Genomic DNA, 14,791 nt, shown 5'->3' on the forward strand with positions numbered 1-14,791 from the left:
GCAAGTTTTTTTTATTAGAAATGACACAGATGTCTCTTAAAAGATAATAAGACGATGTACAAGAGGCATCATTGTGGAAAAAATTATTACTCATCTTTTATTTACATTTGAACAAAAAGTGGTATGTCCAAAATTATTCAAACCTTCTTAATAATCAATAGAAAAGCCTTTATTGGCTATTACAGCAAACAAACGCTTGCTATAATTGCTGATCAGCTTTTTGCATGTCTCCGCTGGTATTTTTGCCCATTCATCTTTAGCGATGAGCTCCAATTCTTTCAGGTTGGAGGGTCTCCTTGCCATCACCCTGATCTTTAGCTCCCTCCACAGATTCTCAATTGGATTTAAGTCACGACTCTGGCTGGGCCACTGCAAAACGTTAATGTGTTTTTGTCTGCTAACCATTTCTTCACCACTTTTGCTGTGTGTTTTGGGTCTTTGTCGTGCTGAAATGTCCATTGGTGCCCAAGGCCAAGTTTCTGTGCAGACTGCCTGATGTTGTGGTTGAGAATTTTAATGTATTGCTCCTTTTTCATGGTGCTGTTTACTGTGATTAGGTTCCCTGGTCCACCGGCTGAAAAACATTCCCAAAACTTTAGGTTCCCACAATCTTGTTTGACAGTGGGGATGGTGTTTTTAGGGTTGAAGGCATCTCCTTTTTATGCCAAATGAAGGCTACATCATTGTGGCCAAACAATTAAATTTTAGTTTCATCTGACCATAAAACAAAAGACCAGAAATCTTCTTTGTCCAGATGAGCATTTGCAAAGGCCAAGCGGGCTTTTGTTTGCCTTATCTGGAGAAGTGGTGTCCTCCTTGGTCTGCGTCCATGGAACCCAGCGGTGTGCAGTGACCGTGGACTGTCTGCCTTGACCGTGGTGATCCCTGGATTCTTTTTTACCTCTCTCACTATCCTCCTGGCCAGCACAGGTGTCACTTTTGGCTTTCGACCACGTCCTCTGAGATTTTTCACAGTGCGGAACGTCTTGTATTTTTTTAATAATACTTTGCACTGTAGCCACTGAAACTTCAAAACATTTAGATATGGTCTTATAGCCCTTTCCTGACTTGTGAGCAGCCACAATGCACAGCCGCAGGTCCTCAGTGAGCTCCTTTGTCTTAGCCATGACTGTCCACAAACCAACAGCAGAGAGCTTCTGTTTGAATCAGGGTAATTAGGATGCTTTAGAACAGCTTGGACTATTTGGAATGGTATAGAACTTTGGATTTTCCCATAGACTGTGGCAGTTTGCAAAGGGTATGAATAATTTTAGACATGCCACTTTTAGTTTAAATGTAAATAAAAGCTGAGAAATATTTTTTTTCCACAATGATGCCTCTTGTACATCGTCTTATTATCTTTTGGGAGAAGCATGTCTCATTTCCGGTCCAAAAAAAACTCATTTAAAAAAGTAACTCATTTTTTTTTTTGTAAACTAAGAAGATACTTTACTAGTTACTTGAAAAAAGTAATCTGATTACTTGTAATGCATTACCCCCAACACTGTCTACCAATACAGCATCAACTACACTAGCATTCAGAAGTTTTATGGTAGGTAAGATTTTGATAAAAGTCTCTTTAATATAACTTTAATATATTTTAAAATGTAATTTATTCCTCTGATGGCAAAGCACAATTTTCAGCAGCCCTTACTCCAGTCTTCAGTGTCACATGATACTTAAGAAATAATTCTAATATGCTGATTTGGTGATCAAGAAACATTATAATTATTATAAATGTTGAAAACAGCTGTGCTGGTTAATATTTTTTGAGGAAACCATGCTTTTTTCAAGATTCTTTGTTAAATAGTTGAAAGTAAGTTAAAAAAAAATTCCCTTCTCTTCTGAATCTTCAGAATCTTACTGACCCCAAAATTTTGGTAGGTAAATGGTAATGTAGAAGACTGAGGAATGTTGGGAACTGAACAACATTGGAGGTCACTAGAAGCTAGAAGATTTTTATTAAACATCTTTATACAACATATAATTAGAAGTAACCAAAAGATGTTATTTCAGTGTCTCCTGTTGTCCTCTTCCATCAACTCTGTGCCCTGGGTATCCACCAGGTTGTCCTCATCACCATCTTGCTCCTCTTTATCCTCTTTTTGAAGGCTTCTGGACAACAGAAAATCCTTAGGAGTGATATCATCGTCCTTCATCCATTTGGACTTTTTCTTCTTTTTCTCAATGAGTTTCTGCTTCCTAATATCTGCTAGCATATCCAGCTGCTCTTGTGTCAGTCCTCCAGTAGCAGGACTCTGTGTGAGAGAGTCTCTTGCCCCCTTCTCTCGTTTATAGGCTTCAATCTGTTTGTGCAAAGCATCGTGATCGATGCCAAACAAAACGGGTCTTTTCTTGTCTTCAGATTCCATCAGCTGCAGTTTGGCGCTTTGGAAGATTGAATGAATTAGAAATCCACTTAAATAAAAACTGTATTTAGTTTTATTAGTACTAAATTCTTCTTACCCGAGATCATTGGAGGATAAATTATTCATGTTATCTTCATCTGGACCAAAATCTGCTTTCTTGAGAAGGTTTTCAATCTTAAAAAAAGAAGTTTTTTTAAAGTCGTCTCTTCTGCTCACCAAGCCTGCATTTTTTTGATCCAAGTAATGGTGTACATTTCTAATGTTATAAAAGATTTCTATTTCAGATAAATGCTGTTCTTCTGAACTTTCTATTCATCAAAGAAAAAAAAGAAAAAATGCTGTCCTCATCAGCAAATCAGAATATTAGAATGATTCCTGAAAGATCATGTGAATGGAGTAATGAGGCTAAAATTCAGCTTTTGAATTCACAGAAATTAATTACATTTTAAAATATTTATTCAAATAGAAAACAGTAATTTTAAATAGTAAAAAATATTTTACTGTTTTTGCAGGATCAAATAAATGCAGGCTTGGTGAGCAGAAGATACTTATTTTTCAAAAAAATTTGACTAGTAGTGTATATAAGCTATTCAATCTTTTATCACTGTAAACTCATTGTTACCTCAGTGACAGCAGCATATTGTTTATCTCTGATGAAAACCACAGGAGGAACATTTCCAAGGATTTGGTGAGAGATCAGAAGGTGCCTGAAGAATGAAATAAACCAAATTATGCAATTCTCTATTCAACTTATTAAAACAAAAGTAAAACAGACTATAGAAAATTCATACCGTATCCGAGGAGCACATTTATTTAAAGCCTGCTGAATATGGCTGTCTTGCTCAGCTGACAGACTTGTCTTCCAGTATATTCGACAAGCAGAGTAATCTGATGATAGTGAAACCTTACACGGACAAGGAGACAAACTGTTTAGGGCTTAAGTGCTGAAAAAAAAACATTGTGAAGAAATTAAATATTTACCTATAGTTTACCTACAGTGAAAGAGAAAAAAAAATGGATCCCCTGCTGATTTTGTACGTTTGCCCACTGACAAAGAAATGTTCAGTCTATAATTTTGGTAGGTTTATTTTAACAGTGAGAGACAGAATAACAACAAACAAATCCAGAAAAATGCATTTCAAAAAAGTTATAAATCGATTTCCATTTTAATGAGTGAAACAGGTATTTGATGCCCTGCTAATCAACAAGATTTCTGGCTCCCTGCTGTCTTATATACAGGTAACAGGCTGAGATTAGGAGCACTCTCTTAGAGGATTGCTCCAAATCAGTTTGTTACCTGTATAAAAGACACCTGTCCACAGAAGAAATCAATCTATCAGATTCCAAACTCTCCACCATGGCCAAGACCAAAGAGCTGTCCAAGGATGTCAGGGACAAGACTGTAGACCTACACAAGGCTGGAATGGGCTAAAAGACCATCACCAAGCAGCTTGGAGAGAAGTTGACAACAGTTGCAAATGGAAGAAACACAAAACTGTCAATCTCCCTCAGTCTGGGGCTCCATGCAAGATCTCACTTTCAATGATCATGAGAATGGTGAGGAATCAGCCCAGAACTACACGAGAGGATCTTGTCAATGATCTCAAGGCAGCAGGGACCATAGTCACCAAGAAAACAATAACACACCATGCCGTGAAGGACTGAAATCCTGCAGCGCTCACAAGGTCCCTCTGCTCAAGAAAGCACATGTACAGGCCCAACATACATGTACAGGCAAACATACAAAATCAGCAGGGGATCAAAAATGTTTTCCCTCACAGTAAAAATCCTCATTTTCTCACTCTCATGTCATTCCAAAACATTTTTTTTTTTTACCATACATGACCAGTCAAAACTTTTTGGACAGTAAGATTTTTATTGTTTTTTAAATAAGTCACTTCTGCTCACCAAGCCTCGATTTATCTGAACCAAAGTACAGCAAAAACTTTTACATTTTAAAACATTTTTACTATTTAAAATAACATGTTTTTAATTGAATACATTTTAAAATGTAAAGGTATTTCTGTGATGTCAAAGCTGAATTTTTAACATCCTTACGCCAGTCACATGATCCTTCAGAAATCATTCTAATATTCTGATTTGCTGCTCAAACAAAACATTTATTATTATTATTATTATAATGTTAAAAACAGCTGAGTAAAAATTTTTCAGGTTCTTTTGATGAATAGAAAGTTAAAAATGTGTTTATCATCACTTTGGATCAATTTAAAGCACCCTTGCTAAATAAAAGTATTAATTCCTATATAAAATACTGACTCTAACATAATGTAAAAAAAAAAAAAAAAAAACTGACTCTAAGCTTTTGAATAGTATAGTGTATGTTAAAAAAAGCTTTTTTATTTCTGATAAATGCTGATCTTTGTATTCATCAAAGAATCCAGAAAAAAATTAATCAACTGTTTTAAAAATTGATAATAATAATAATAATAATAATAATAATACATGTTTATTGAACAGTAACTAGTAATAATAGAATGATTTCTGAAGGATCATGAGACACTGACGACTGGAGTAATGATGCAAAAACATTTTGCTTTGATCACAGGAATAAATTACATTTTAAAATAAATTCAAATAGACAGCAGTTATTTTAAATAGTAAAAATATTTCATATTATTACTGCTTTTGCTGGATCAAATGTAGGCTTCGTGGGCAGAAAAGACTAAAAAACTTAAACTTTTGACTGGCAGTGTATATTTATCTTCTGTCATATCCTACAAAGGAAAAGAAAGTCACACAGGTTTAAAACGACATGGGTGTGAGTAAATGATGACAGAATGCTCATTTTTGAGTACACTCTCGCTTTAAATATTGAATATACATGGTATGGTGGTAAGGAATTTTAAAGGATGACCAAATCCTACTTTGGAAATCTGCACATTGTAGGCACTGATCTCTGAGTTGACCTCATAGGAATTCAGTAAGTCTACCACTGCTTTGTAGATGATGATGTTGAGAGTCCTCACACGAACACTGTCCTCTTTATTTCGATTTGATGGTTTCAGAAAGCCAGGCTGACTAAGTGTTGTGGCCTGGAAGGGCAAAATGTGTAAAAGACCAGTAAACCATGAGCCATACTGCTTACAGAATCAACACAGCTTAGATATTAACATTTGCGTAATTATAAAAGAGTATACAATACTAAAAATATATAATAAATAAAAAAAAACTTACCTGCAAAGGAGATTCATACCATTGTTTTTTTCTGTAAGAAACGATAATGTAACGGGTACAACTTAATAGTCAAGACTGACGTAACTTTATTATTTAATAATTAGTTATACAAAACGGAGACTCACTTCTTTTTGGCCAGCATCTTCATTACTTTATTGCCTCCAGACAGACAGGCTGAGCTATGAATACTTCTTTCTTCAAGCATAACCGCCGACGATAATCGCGGTGTCTCCGGTCTTGCTGTCATTTTATAGATCATGCTTGTTAATGCAGTCGTATATCGACTAAATGTACATTCTTTAGAACAAACAACTCTTTTGACAGCCAACATGACCACCAGTGTATCCTTGCACTCACGCTACAGTTTTAGCATCGACTAGCTTTGTCTGAAGGCGGAGGGTGAAGTAATTGAATCCAGATCGAGTCGATCGACGACAAAGACAGATTGCATTTAGGACGTCAGTTTGTAGGCCAACTCGAGAGGGTAATTGAGTAATTTTTAAGTGTTCTAAACCATGAATCAAAATAAGCAGCCAAGAGGTGGATCTCAACATTACAAACGTTTATTTAAAGCAAGTATTTCTATTTGAAAATCAGACAAAAGGCCAAAGGTACAAGATTTGGGTGATCAGGTAAAGATTTCTCTGCAGAATCATGGGTAAGGTAGTTTTTCCACCAGGAATTCTATTAATGAACATGATTGTTTAAATATTTTACTGATAAAAAACTAAATAATATTAATAACCCAACTACTGGAATCTATTCAGCGTTTTCACATTTTGTTCCACACCAAAAATTACAAAATTATACCTAAACCACAAAAAAAAAAACATGTTTCTAGTAATGAAGTTTGTTTACAAACCACAATGGTTGTCTAATAATAACCATAAATTAATAAGCCATTTCAAATATGACTATGTGTGCAACAAATTACAAATTAAATATATACAGTTGAGGTCAAAAGTTTACATACACCTTGCAGAATCTGCAAAATTTGAATTATTTTACCAAAATAAGAGGGATCATAAAAAATGCATGTTATTTTTTTTTATTTAGTACTGACCTGAATAAGATATTTCCCATTAAAGATGCTTACATATAGTCCACAAGAGAAAATAATATTAATAGTTGAATTTTTTTTAGCATTTTTGTGTATTTGAACCTTTTCCAACAATGACTATGATTTTGAGATCCATCTTTTTACACTGAGGACAACTGAGGGACTATTACAGAAGGTTCAAATGCTCACTGATGCTTCATAAGGAAAAAAGATGCAGTAACTTTTTGAATTTGAAGATCAGTGCAAATTTAACTTATTTTGTCTTCTGGGAAACATGTGGCAGTACTAAATGAAAAAAAAAAAAACTATGATGTTTAGGCAAAATAAGAAAAATGTACAGATTTTCATTCTGTTCAAAAGTTTACACCCCTGGCTCAAAATTATAGCCATTATTGGAAAGGGTTTAAAATAAATACATAAAAATGACCAGAAGAAGAACAGCAGGCAGTTGAACTGTTCAGGACAAACAAAAGACTCATGAACAACTATCACTAAACAACAACAACAACAAAAAGGTTGAGGTCAGTACTAAATAAAAAAATAGCATGCATTTTGTATGATCCCTCTTATTTTGGTAAAATAATTAACATTTTGCAGATTCTGCAAGATGTATGTAAACTTTTGACCTCAACTGTAAAATACCAATATATTGATAACAAAGAATGTCCTACTTGTTCAATGGCAACCAATTTATTTAGTAAACCACACACCTGTAATATTTAGTCACGTTTATTCCAAGAGGCAAATACAACTGCAAACTTTAAATAGGACACGGAGGCACTTATCTTTTTTCACATGTCTGAAATGATTACAGTGTATTACATGAAGGGGGAAAAAGAAACATGAAAACACCATAAAGTGTCCCTTCCGGTGATACAGCTATGAAATGCTGCCTAATTTGCCAGTTAGTATTAATATTAATAACCAAGTCTTCATTTTCTGTACAGTGCTAATATAAAATGTTAGATGCAGAACTATTTCACTACAGATGTCCCCAAATGTATATTACAAGTGTCCAAAAAAAAAGTATTACTTTAATATAAAAGATGGGAAAGTGAGTGTTTTCTTCTTGTGATAAAGATATGTAAACAAAAAAAATTGTAACGTCATCATATGAACTATATACAACAAAAATACAAAAAAACGTAGAGTGTATTTTCAGCATTGTTGTAGGTTCCCCTTTTTTCCAAATATACTAATGCCAAGAATCAAACCATCTTATAAACGTGTAAATCAAGTCTTTTTTAAATAAACATTTTGCAATGGTTTACATCCTAAAGTGAACATGCTGCATACAAACAAACTGTTTAGCCATTTTTACAGACGCCGTACATCTGAGATGAAGAGGCCGTGTTCCATTTCAGTTACATCCTCTTTTTTAACAGTCACCCCTGGGATGTAGAGTTCATGTTCCATTTCACTCACATCCTCTGTTTTAACTGTAACCGGTACCCCTGGAATGAAGAGGTTGTGTTTTGTTTCATTCATCTCTTCTGTTTTAACAGTTACGTGTGGAACGACCCCGCCGCACTTGACCTCGTTCAAGACTTTTTTTTTAACAGGCTTCACCTCTGGAATAAAGAGGTTGTGCTTCACCTTGTTCACCTCAATCATTTTGAACCCGAGACGCACGCAAACCCTCTTTTTCTGAACTGCCTTCAAGCACTTGGTGAGCTTGCTGTTAAAGTGAGCCTTCACGTCAGCCTTGTTAATCCACAATCGGGACGCTAGCAGTTCGATTTCAGTCTTCGTCACGTATGGCTTTCTGTGGAAGTACTGCGAAAGAAAGTCTTTTCTGTCTTCGAACGATGTCATCTCCATTCCCATCGGTTCCAAGACGAGTTTCACTGGAGCTTCAGGGACTTCTACCTTTGGGACTTTCACGTTCCTTCTCCTGTTTTTCGGAGTGACGACTTCTTTCTTTGGCTTGACAAATTCAGGGCCACTCTGACAGGCCACGTCTGAAGAACTGGGCATCTGAGGAGGATTACATAAATCACCTTCAGGACGTTCTGTTGTATCTGGGTTTAGTTGCCTTTCTGCTTCCTTGACGGCTTTGGGAGCACAACGGCACCGTTGCACATGAATGGAAATTGTTTTTGGTGTCGACTTTTCGGTATACACCCCAAAACAATATATGCATTTGTATGCAGGTGTTTTCAGTATTGCATGAATGGTGGGAACGATGTGGTGCTTCGATTGAAGATGCCGCTCATAGTCCTCCGAGTTCTGGAGCTTCACTTGGCAAAACGGACAAGCGGTAGGTGTCGTCTTCAACGTGGTTGCGTATTCTGCCTTGTCTGGATACATTTTTATGTATAGCTTATCTTGAGAGCTTGTAACCAGTGCGAGGTTGAGCTCTCGGTTGTCGAGAAGATCTTTGGGCACATCTGTGTTTAGATTAAAAGTTGTGAACATGAGGTTCCCCTTTTCATCACAGTCGAGACTAAACTGTTCTTTAATGAAATGCCGATTTTCCTTGATTTTCAAACTGTGCTCTTTATTGGTGTGCTCCATGATCTGCTTGAAAGAGTAGAACATTTGAGGGCAGAAAAGACACTTCAAGCCATGCAACAAATGCTGGAAAATCCCCTGCTCTGTCAGTAAAATCTTGCACCTCAGGCACTTGACAGTGTGATCGTCATGTTTCTTCAAAAACGGCGCGAGCACAGCCAACTCGTTTGGTACAGAATTTCGGTTTATCGCCCTCTGAATTGTAGGCATGAGACCTGCCGGGACCACCGCTGAATTTGTAGATGGGCTGATCTGGTTTTGCGCCAGTAGCATTTGAGCGGGACCGCTGTGGACGGGAACCGTGACTTGAACCGGGGCTAGAGTGTAGGTTGGGACACCATTGACTTTGTTGCCTGTGGGAATGAGCCGCACGGACTGCGAAGTTATGAGGGGAGTTCTGGGAACCGACTGGTTTAGCTGAAGACCTGGAGTAACAAGAAATGGCGACCGTACACCCATTTCACCCGGGAGGTTGACCTGGACGCCAGGCGGAAAAAGAACCTGCTGTGCTTGATGGGTCTGGGGTAGCCTGGGCATGGCCATAGTGATGGGTACCGTCTTGTGTGCGCTTTGTGGTATGTTTGGCATCATCATATTAATTGGCTTCACTACTGGAGAGTTAGGCAGGACTTGCGGCATCCCGCTGGGGGACTGCGGATGCTGTGCATTCTGAAGCGCGGCGACAGTCGTGCCTGATAGTAAAGCTTGCGTTTGTGGAGACAGAAACATCTGTCCTGCACCAGGAGAGCAAAACAAAGCGGCCGCGTTGCTTGGGCCCGCCAGAAGAACAGTACCGTTTCCATTTGTTTGTTGCGTCTGCTGTGGCATATAGTTCGGCCTTGCGAGCAACGTGACCTGTTGCATCGCTTTCGGTGCGAGATTTAGCAGATTCTGTAATCCGGCCATTTGGTTTGTGCAGTCTTTTTCGATTATACAAGGCATTATTTGCCAGTGAAGGTCTTTGTGCTTCTCTGAACTCAAAATGTGATAGAGTAAATGTTCAATAGTCTCCGCAGGCAACTTGCACACTTTGCAGTGATATTTCACCGATGCACCGTCACGTATCTGCTCACCATCAGTCTTTTGTTTGCTGTCTGAGCCGAGCCCAAAGTAGCGATCCAGCATCACAGCGTAGTGGTTTACCAAGACGTGCTTCTTCATCACGTATAGTAAAGAGTCATGATAGCCGCAGGTTGCGCATGTGTATCTGTCATCGGCAGCATCAGCGGAAACTGTGACTGACACTGTTTTCGGTGTGTGGGCCAAAGTGTGGCTGGGGTTGCTGTGAAGAGGTATACGATGGGTTTTCGATGGCAGCATGTGAAAAAACTGAATGTGTTGTTCTGTGATTTTCGGAGAGCTGACAAATGGGCAGTAAGGGCACATTAACAAACAGGCCCCATCCAGATTGTTCCAGTGACAGCGATGGATGTGACTTCTGAATGTGGGTACTGACCGGCTGGAGTACCAACACAGACTGCAGCACAGAGCTTGGCTCCGGTATGGATACTGAGGAACAAAAGTAATATCATGATTAATATGACTTGAAATGAAATTAGTGTGTACATGGTAAAAAAAAAAAAACTATATATGCACACACACACAAACACAGTTGAAGTCAAAAGTTTACATACACTTGGCAGAATCTGTTAAATTATTTTACCAAAATAAGAAGGATCATACAAAATCCATGTTATTTTTTTATTTTGGACTGATTTGTTTTGTTCCTTCAGAAGGAAACATGATGCATTAAGAGCCGGGGGTGAAAACTTTTTGAATTTGAAGATCAGGGTCAATTTTATTTTGTCTTCTGGGAAACAAAGTATCTTCTGTAACTTCTGAAGGGCACTACTAAATGAAAAAAATATGATATTTAGGTAAAATAAGAAAAATCTACACATCTTCACTCTGTTCAAAAGTTTACACCCCTGGCTTTTAATGCATTGTTTTTCCTTCTGGAGCATCAGTGAACTTTTGAAACTTCTGTAATAGTTGCATATGAGTCCCTCAGTTGTCCACAGTGTGAAAAGATGGATCTTAAAATCATACAGTCATTGTTGGAAAGGGTTCAAATACACAAAAATGAAAAGTCAAAGAATTTGTGGGACCTGAAGAATTTTTCTGAAGACCAGCAGGCAGTTTAACTGTTCAGGACAACAAGGAACTCATAAACAACTATCACTAAACCAACAAAAAAAACAGCTGTGGATCATTAAGGTTACAACACAGTATTAAGAATCAAGTGTATGAAACTTATAAACAGGGTCATTTTTATAAATTCAACTATTATTTTCTCTTGTGGACAATATGTAAATGTCTTTTATGTAAAATATCTTATTCAGGTCAATACTGAATAAAAAATAACATGCATTTGTATTATCCCTCTTATTTTGATTCTGCAAGGTGTATGTAAACTTTTGACTTCAACTGTATATATATATATATATATATATATATATATATATACAAATATATAAAAGTTTTAAATAAATAAAAAATGTAATAAGATAAATGTTTTAACATACTTTACATTGCAATATATCTTATCAATATATAATCACCTTTTTTTTCTTTTTGCCAACATGACCATCAGTGAAATCATCCCATTCTGTGTTGTCAAAACTTGCATCACCAGTATCAAAACATTTGTATGTCTGTTGGAAATAAAGAAAATTGAACCGTTATAAGTTATAATTGCTTTTGTGTAAACACACACACACACACACACACACTACAAAATATAACATGAAGTTTTAAATAATACAAGTCAGTTAGGCATCGCAACAGTATAACTGTAAAAGACACATTATTGATCATTAAAAATGACATTTGTCATCTAAAACTTAAACTAATTGTAACAGGCAGAAATGAGCAAGCACATTTAAAAATGCAAAATCAGCTGACACTACTAAAAAAAATCACTAATATGAGCCCACAATCATTGTGCATTACCATTTTTTTTTAAACTGAAATTAAAATATAATCTTCAATCTTCTGGTAAAATGACAGTCCCCTCTCTGGTGATGTATGCCAGGCTTCTCTAATCAGATATGGTCTGCTTATAATCGACTTCAAACTGCTTCCATCAGATTAACAACCATTTATTTTCGTACTGTATTTCTTTTCTCTTATTCTTTTTGCTTTGATTGTTTGTAAGGTTCTTTGAAATAACTAAAATAATTTGGTAAAGTCATACTAAACTGTAATGCATGCAACAACTTCATACTCTATAGTGCAGTCATCAAATAATCAGCACCTTAGGACGTCTGTCAGCCAATCAGAATCAAGCATTAAACAGACGCTGGTATAAACAGAACATGATTACTACAGTAACCTACCTCCAATAAATCTTGACACTGCTGCATCCCGATGTCACACAGGATATTTTTGACGCGTTTCCTAGGACGCCTGAGTTTGGTCAGGTTCTTCACTGGAATTTGATACATTTTGCTAATCCTGTAAATGAAAAGGAAAAATTGAATAGCCTGTCAAATCAATGCACTGCGCTTTCAAACACCAAACTCAGTATGTACTTGGCAAGAATCGAATGCACATTTCTAAATTAAGAGATTTCTATATTAACAAATTATTGAGGCCTATAACATAGTTATAATAAATACAGCTAGTTGTAACTATGTACCTAGCAAGGTCTGTATTTCAAACCAACCTCGGACACATCATTATTATTTTTAAAACCAGTCATTCATTTGAATTAGTATTAACGCAAGAACGACCCACATATGTCATTCATAATCCGAACTGTATTATGACTGTGAGGTCTATTCTAAACCTGTGTCTACCTTCAGTTTTCTGGCACAGAGCTGCGATTGAGTGGATGGGTGTCTGCGTGCGTCCGTTTTCTTCCGGCGTCACTGGAAGGCGCGCAGTATGGAATCGGCTACTTCATCGTATGAAGCATCCGGGTTGCGCTCAATCCGCGTTCCTTATTGCACTGGTGATCGTCTCCTGAAATCTGAACGGAGCGCAGGATTGCCCACTTTTGATTATATCTCACTAAAACATCACCCCACTCTTGCTGAAAAACATGGCGTACAGGAAGACGGGAAGTGACGTTTTCTGATTTACATACTGCATAGTGCTGATCCACCAATGGGAGAAAGGTGGGCTGATCTTGCAAAGTTGATCAATGTGATGGTCATTGATTTATGGAATTAACCAGAAGTCCATGGCTGGGGTCTTCACACCTGTAGACACACCTGTGGCACAGCACCTTCAGAGGTGTTTTTTGGGATGATGGATTGATGGATTCAGGTGTGACATGGTGATAAATGATGAGAAGGCAATAAGAGTGTTGCTTGTTGTCTATTATTAAAATGGAGAGGACACCTGTTGCGGTTTAGGTGGTCTCTTGCATCAGTGCCGATGTCAGCACAGCAGGTCAGTTCAGTTTAAAACAGTTCACTTTTCACTTTTCAGAAGTGCAGTGAAGTAGGCCTACATTTAAGTACGTACCTAGAACATACCTGGACTAGGGGTGTCACTAAAGGACGTGGGATGATATTTTATGGATGGGCGGTCTATCCATTGGTCCCAGTGAATACCTAAAAGGACCTAAATGGGGCCCCTATCGTCACAGTGCTTGGGACAATCCCTTAGGGTTTGAGAATAAATTTAAAAACACAGACACTGCGAACTTCAAAATAAAAAAAATACTTAATTCCTTTAACTTGAGTATATCACTTAAAGATAAAGTTCACCCAAAGATGATCATTTTCTAATGATTAAACCCTTGTGTCATTCCAAACTGGTGTGAGTTTCTTTATTCTGTGGAACATAAAGATATTTTAAGAAACGTCTCAATGCTTTTCAGTGTCCATTCAATGGATGTCAATGGTAACCAACACTGTTTCTTTAAAATATCTTTTTCTACAGAAAAAAGAAATCATACAGGTTTAGAGTAACATGAGGGTGAGTACATAATGACAGAATTTTATTTATGGTTGTACTGTCTCTTTAATAATGGAGTTGTTGCAGTCTTGTCAGGTTTACTTAACAAGTGTTGTTCTGTCAATGTAAAACTGGTGAAAAACACATAACCATGCTGTTTTTTGTGCACAACATGGTTATGTGTTGATATGGAAGATGGCATTTTTTCCACACCTTATATTTTTATTTTTCATAGACAAAATGGACAAAGAGCGTATGGGACGCTTGTGGAGACCTAATGTAACAGCCAGCAGCCAGCAGCCATCAACCTGTAGCTGTCATCTCCTCCCTGGAAAGCAAAGGCTGCTCCTGGACGAAGTGTTGGTGAGGCCAGCAGGGGGAGCTCACCCTGTGGACTATGTGGGTACCAGTGCCCTAATACAGTGATGATAATACTAGAGTATGTACTGTAGAAACATAATGTTGAGATGTTCAGCACACAATTAAAACATTATTAATGTGTTAGTTTAATTTATTGTGTTTGTTTTTACTTAATCCTATGAATTAAAATTTAGTATGTATACACAGGCCTGGGGGCATGCAGAGCACCAAATCCCAGCATTCACTGTGGCTCAGATGGATGACGTGAGTTATTGTTTTATTATTAATATGTATGGTTTTATTTGTTAAGTTGTTATTTTGTTGGTGCACATGGGATTTAATTTTCATGTAGTTTGGTGTCTGTTTAGAACAAAGAACAGGAAAA

At 37.1% G+C, this 14,791-nt stretch overlaps 2 protein-coding genes across 2 annotated transcripts; both read right to left on the minus strand.

Moving 5' to 3' along the window:
* Positions 1-1,942: 1,942 nt before the first annotated feature.
* rbfa (ribosome binding factor A) lies at positions 1,943-5,926 on the minus strand. Its single transcript, XM_073847649.1, has 7 exons — positions 5,690-5,926; positions 5,565-5,595; positions 5,255-5,422; positions 3,161-3,273; positions 2,992-3,076; positions 2,467-2,543; positions 1,943-2,388 (listed from the first exon to the last, which is right to left on the minus strand). Exons 1-7 carry the CDS (start codon positions 5,893-5,895, stop codon positions 2,013-2,015), a joined length of 1,056 nt encoding a protein of 351 aa, XP_073703750.1. The 5' UTR covers positions 5,896-5,926; the 3' UTR covers positions 1,943-2,012.
* Positions 5,927-7,337: 1,411 nt separating this feature from the next.
* Positions 7,338-13,175, minus strand: adnp2a (ADNP homeobox 2a). Its single transcript, XM_073847176.1, has 4 exons — positions 12,939-13,175; positions 12,477-12,594; positions 11,700-11,792; positions 7,338-10,647 (listed from the first exon to the last, which is right to left on the minus strand). The coding sequence occupies exons 2-4, from the start codon at positions 12,582-12,584 to the stop codon at positions 7,942-7,944; spliced, it is 2,907 nt and encodes a 968-aa protein (XP_073703277.1). The 5' UTR covers positions 12,585-12,594; positions 12,939-13,175; the 3' UTR covers positions 7,338-7,941.
* Positions 13,176-14,791: the final 1,616 nt, after the last annotated feature.

Source organism: Garra rufa, chromosome 9 (assembly GCF_049309525.1).
Source record: "Garra rufa chromosome 9, GarRuf1.0, whole genome shotgun sequence".
Classification (NCBI taxonomy): domain Eukaryota; kingdom Metazoa; phylum Chordata; class Actinopteri; order Cypriniformes; family Cyprinidae; genus Garra; species Garra rufa.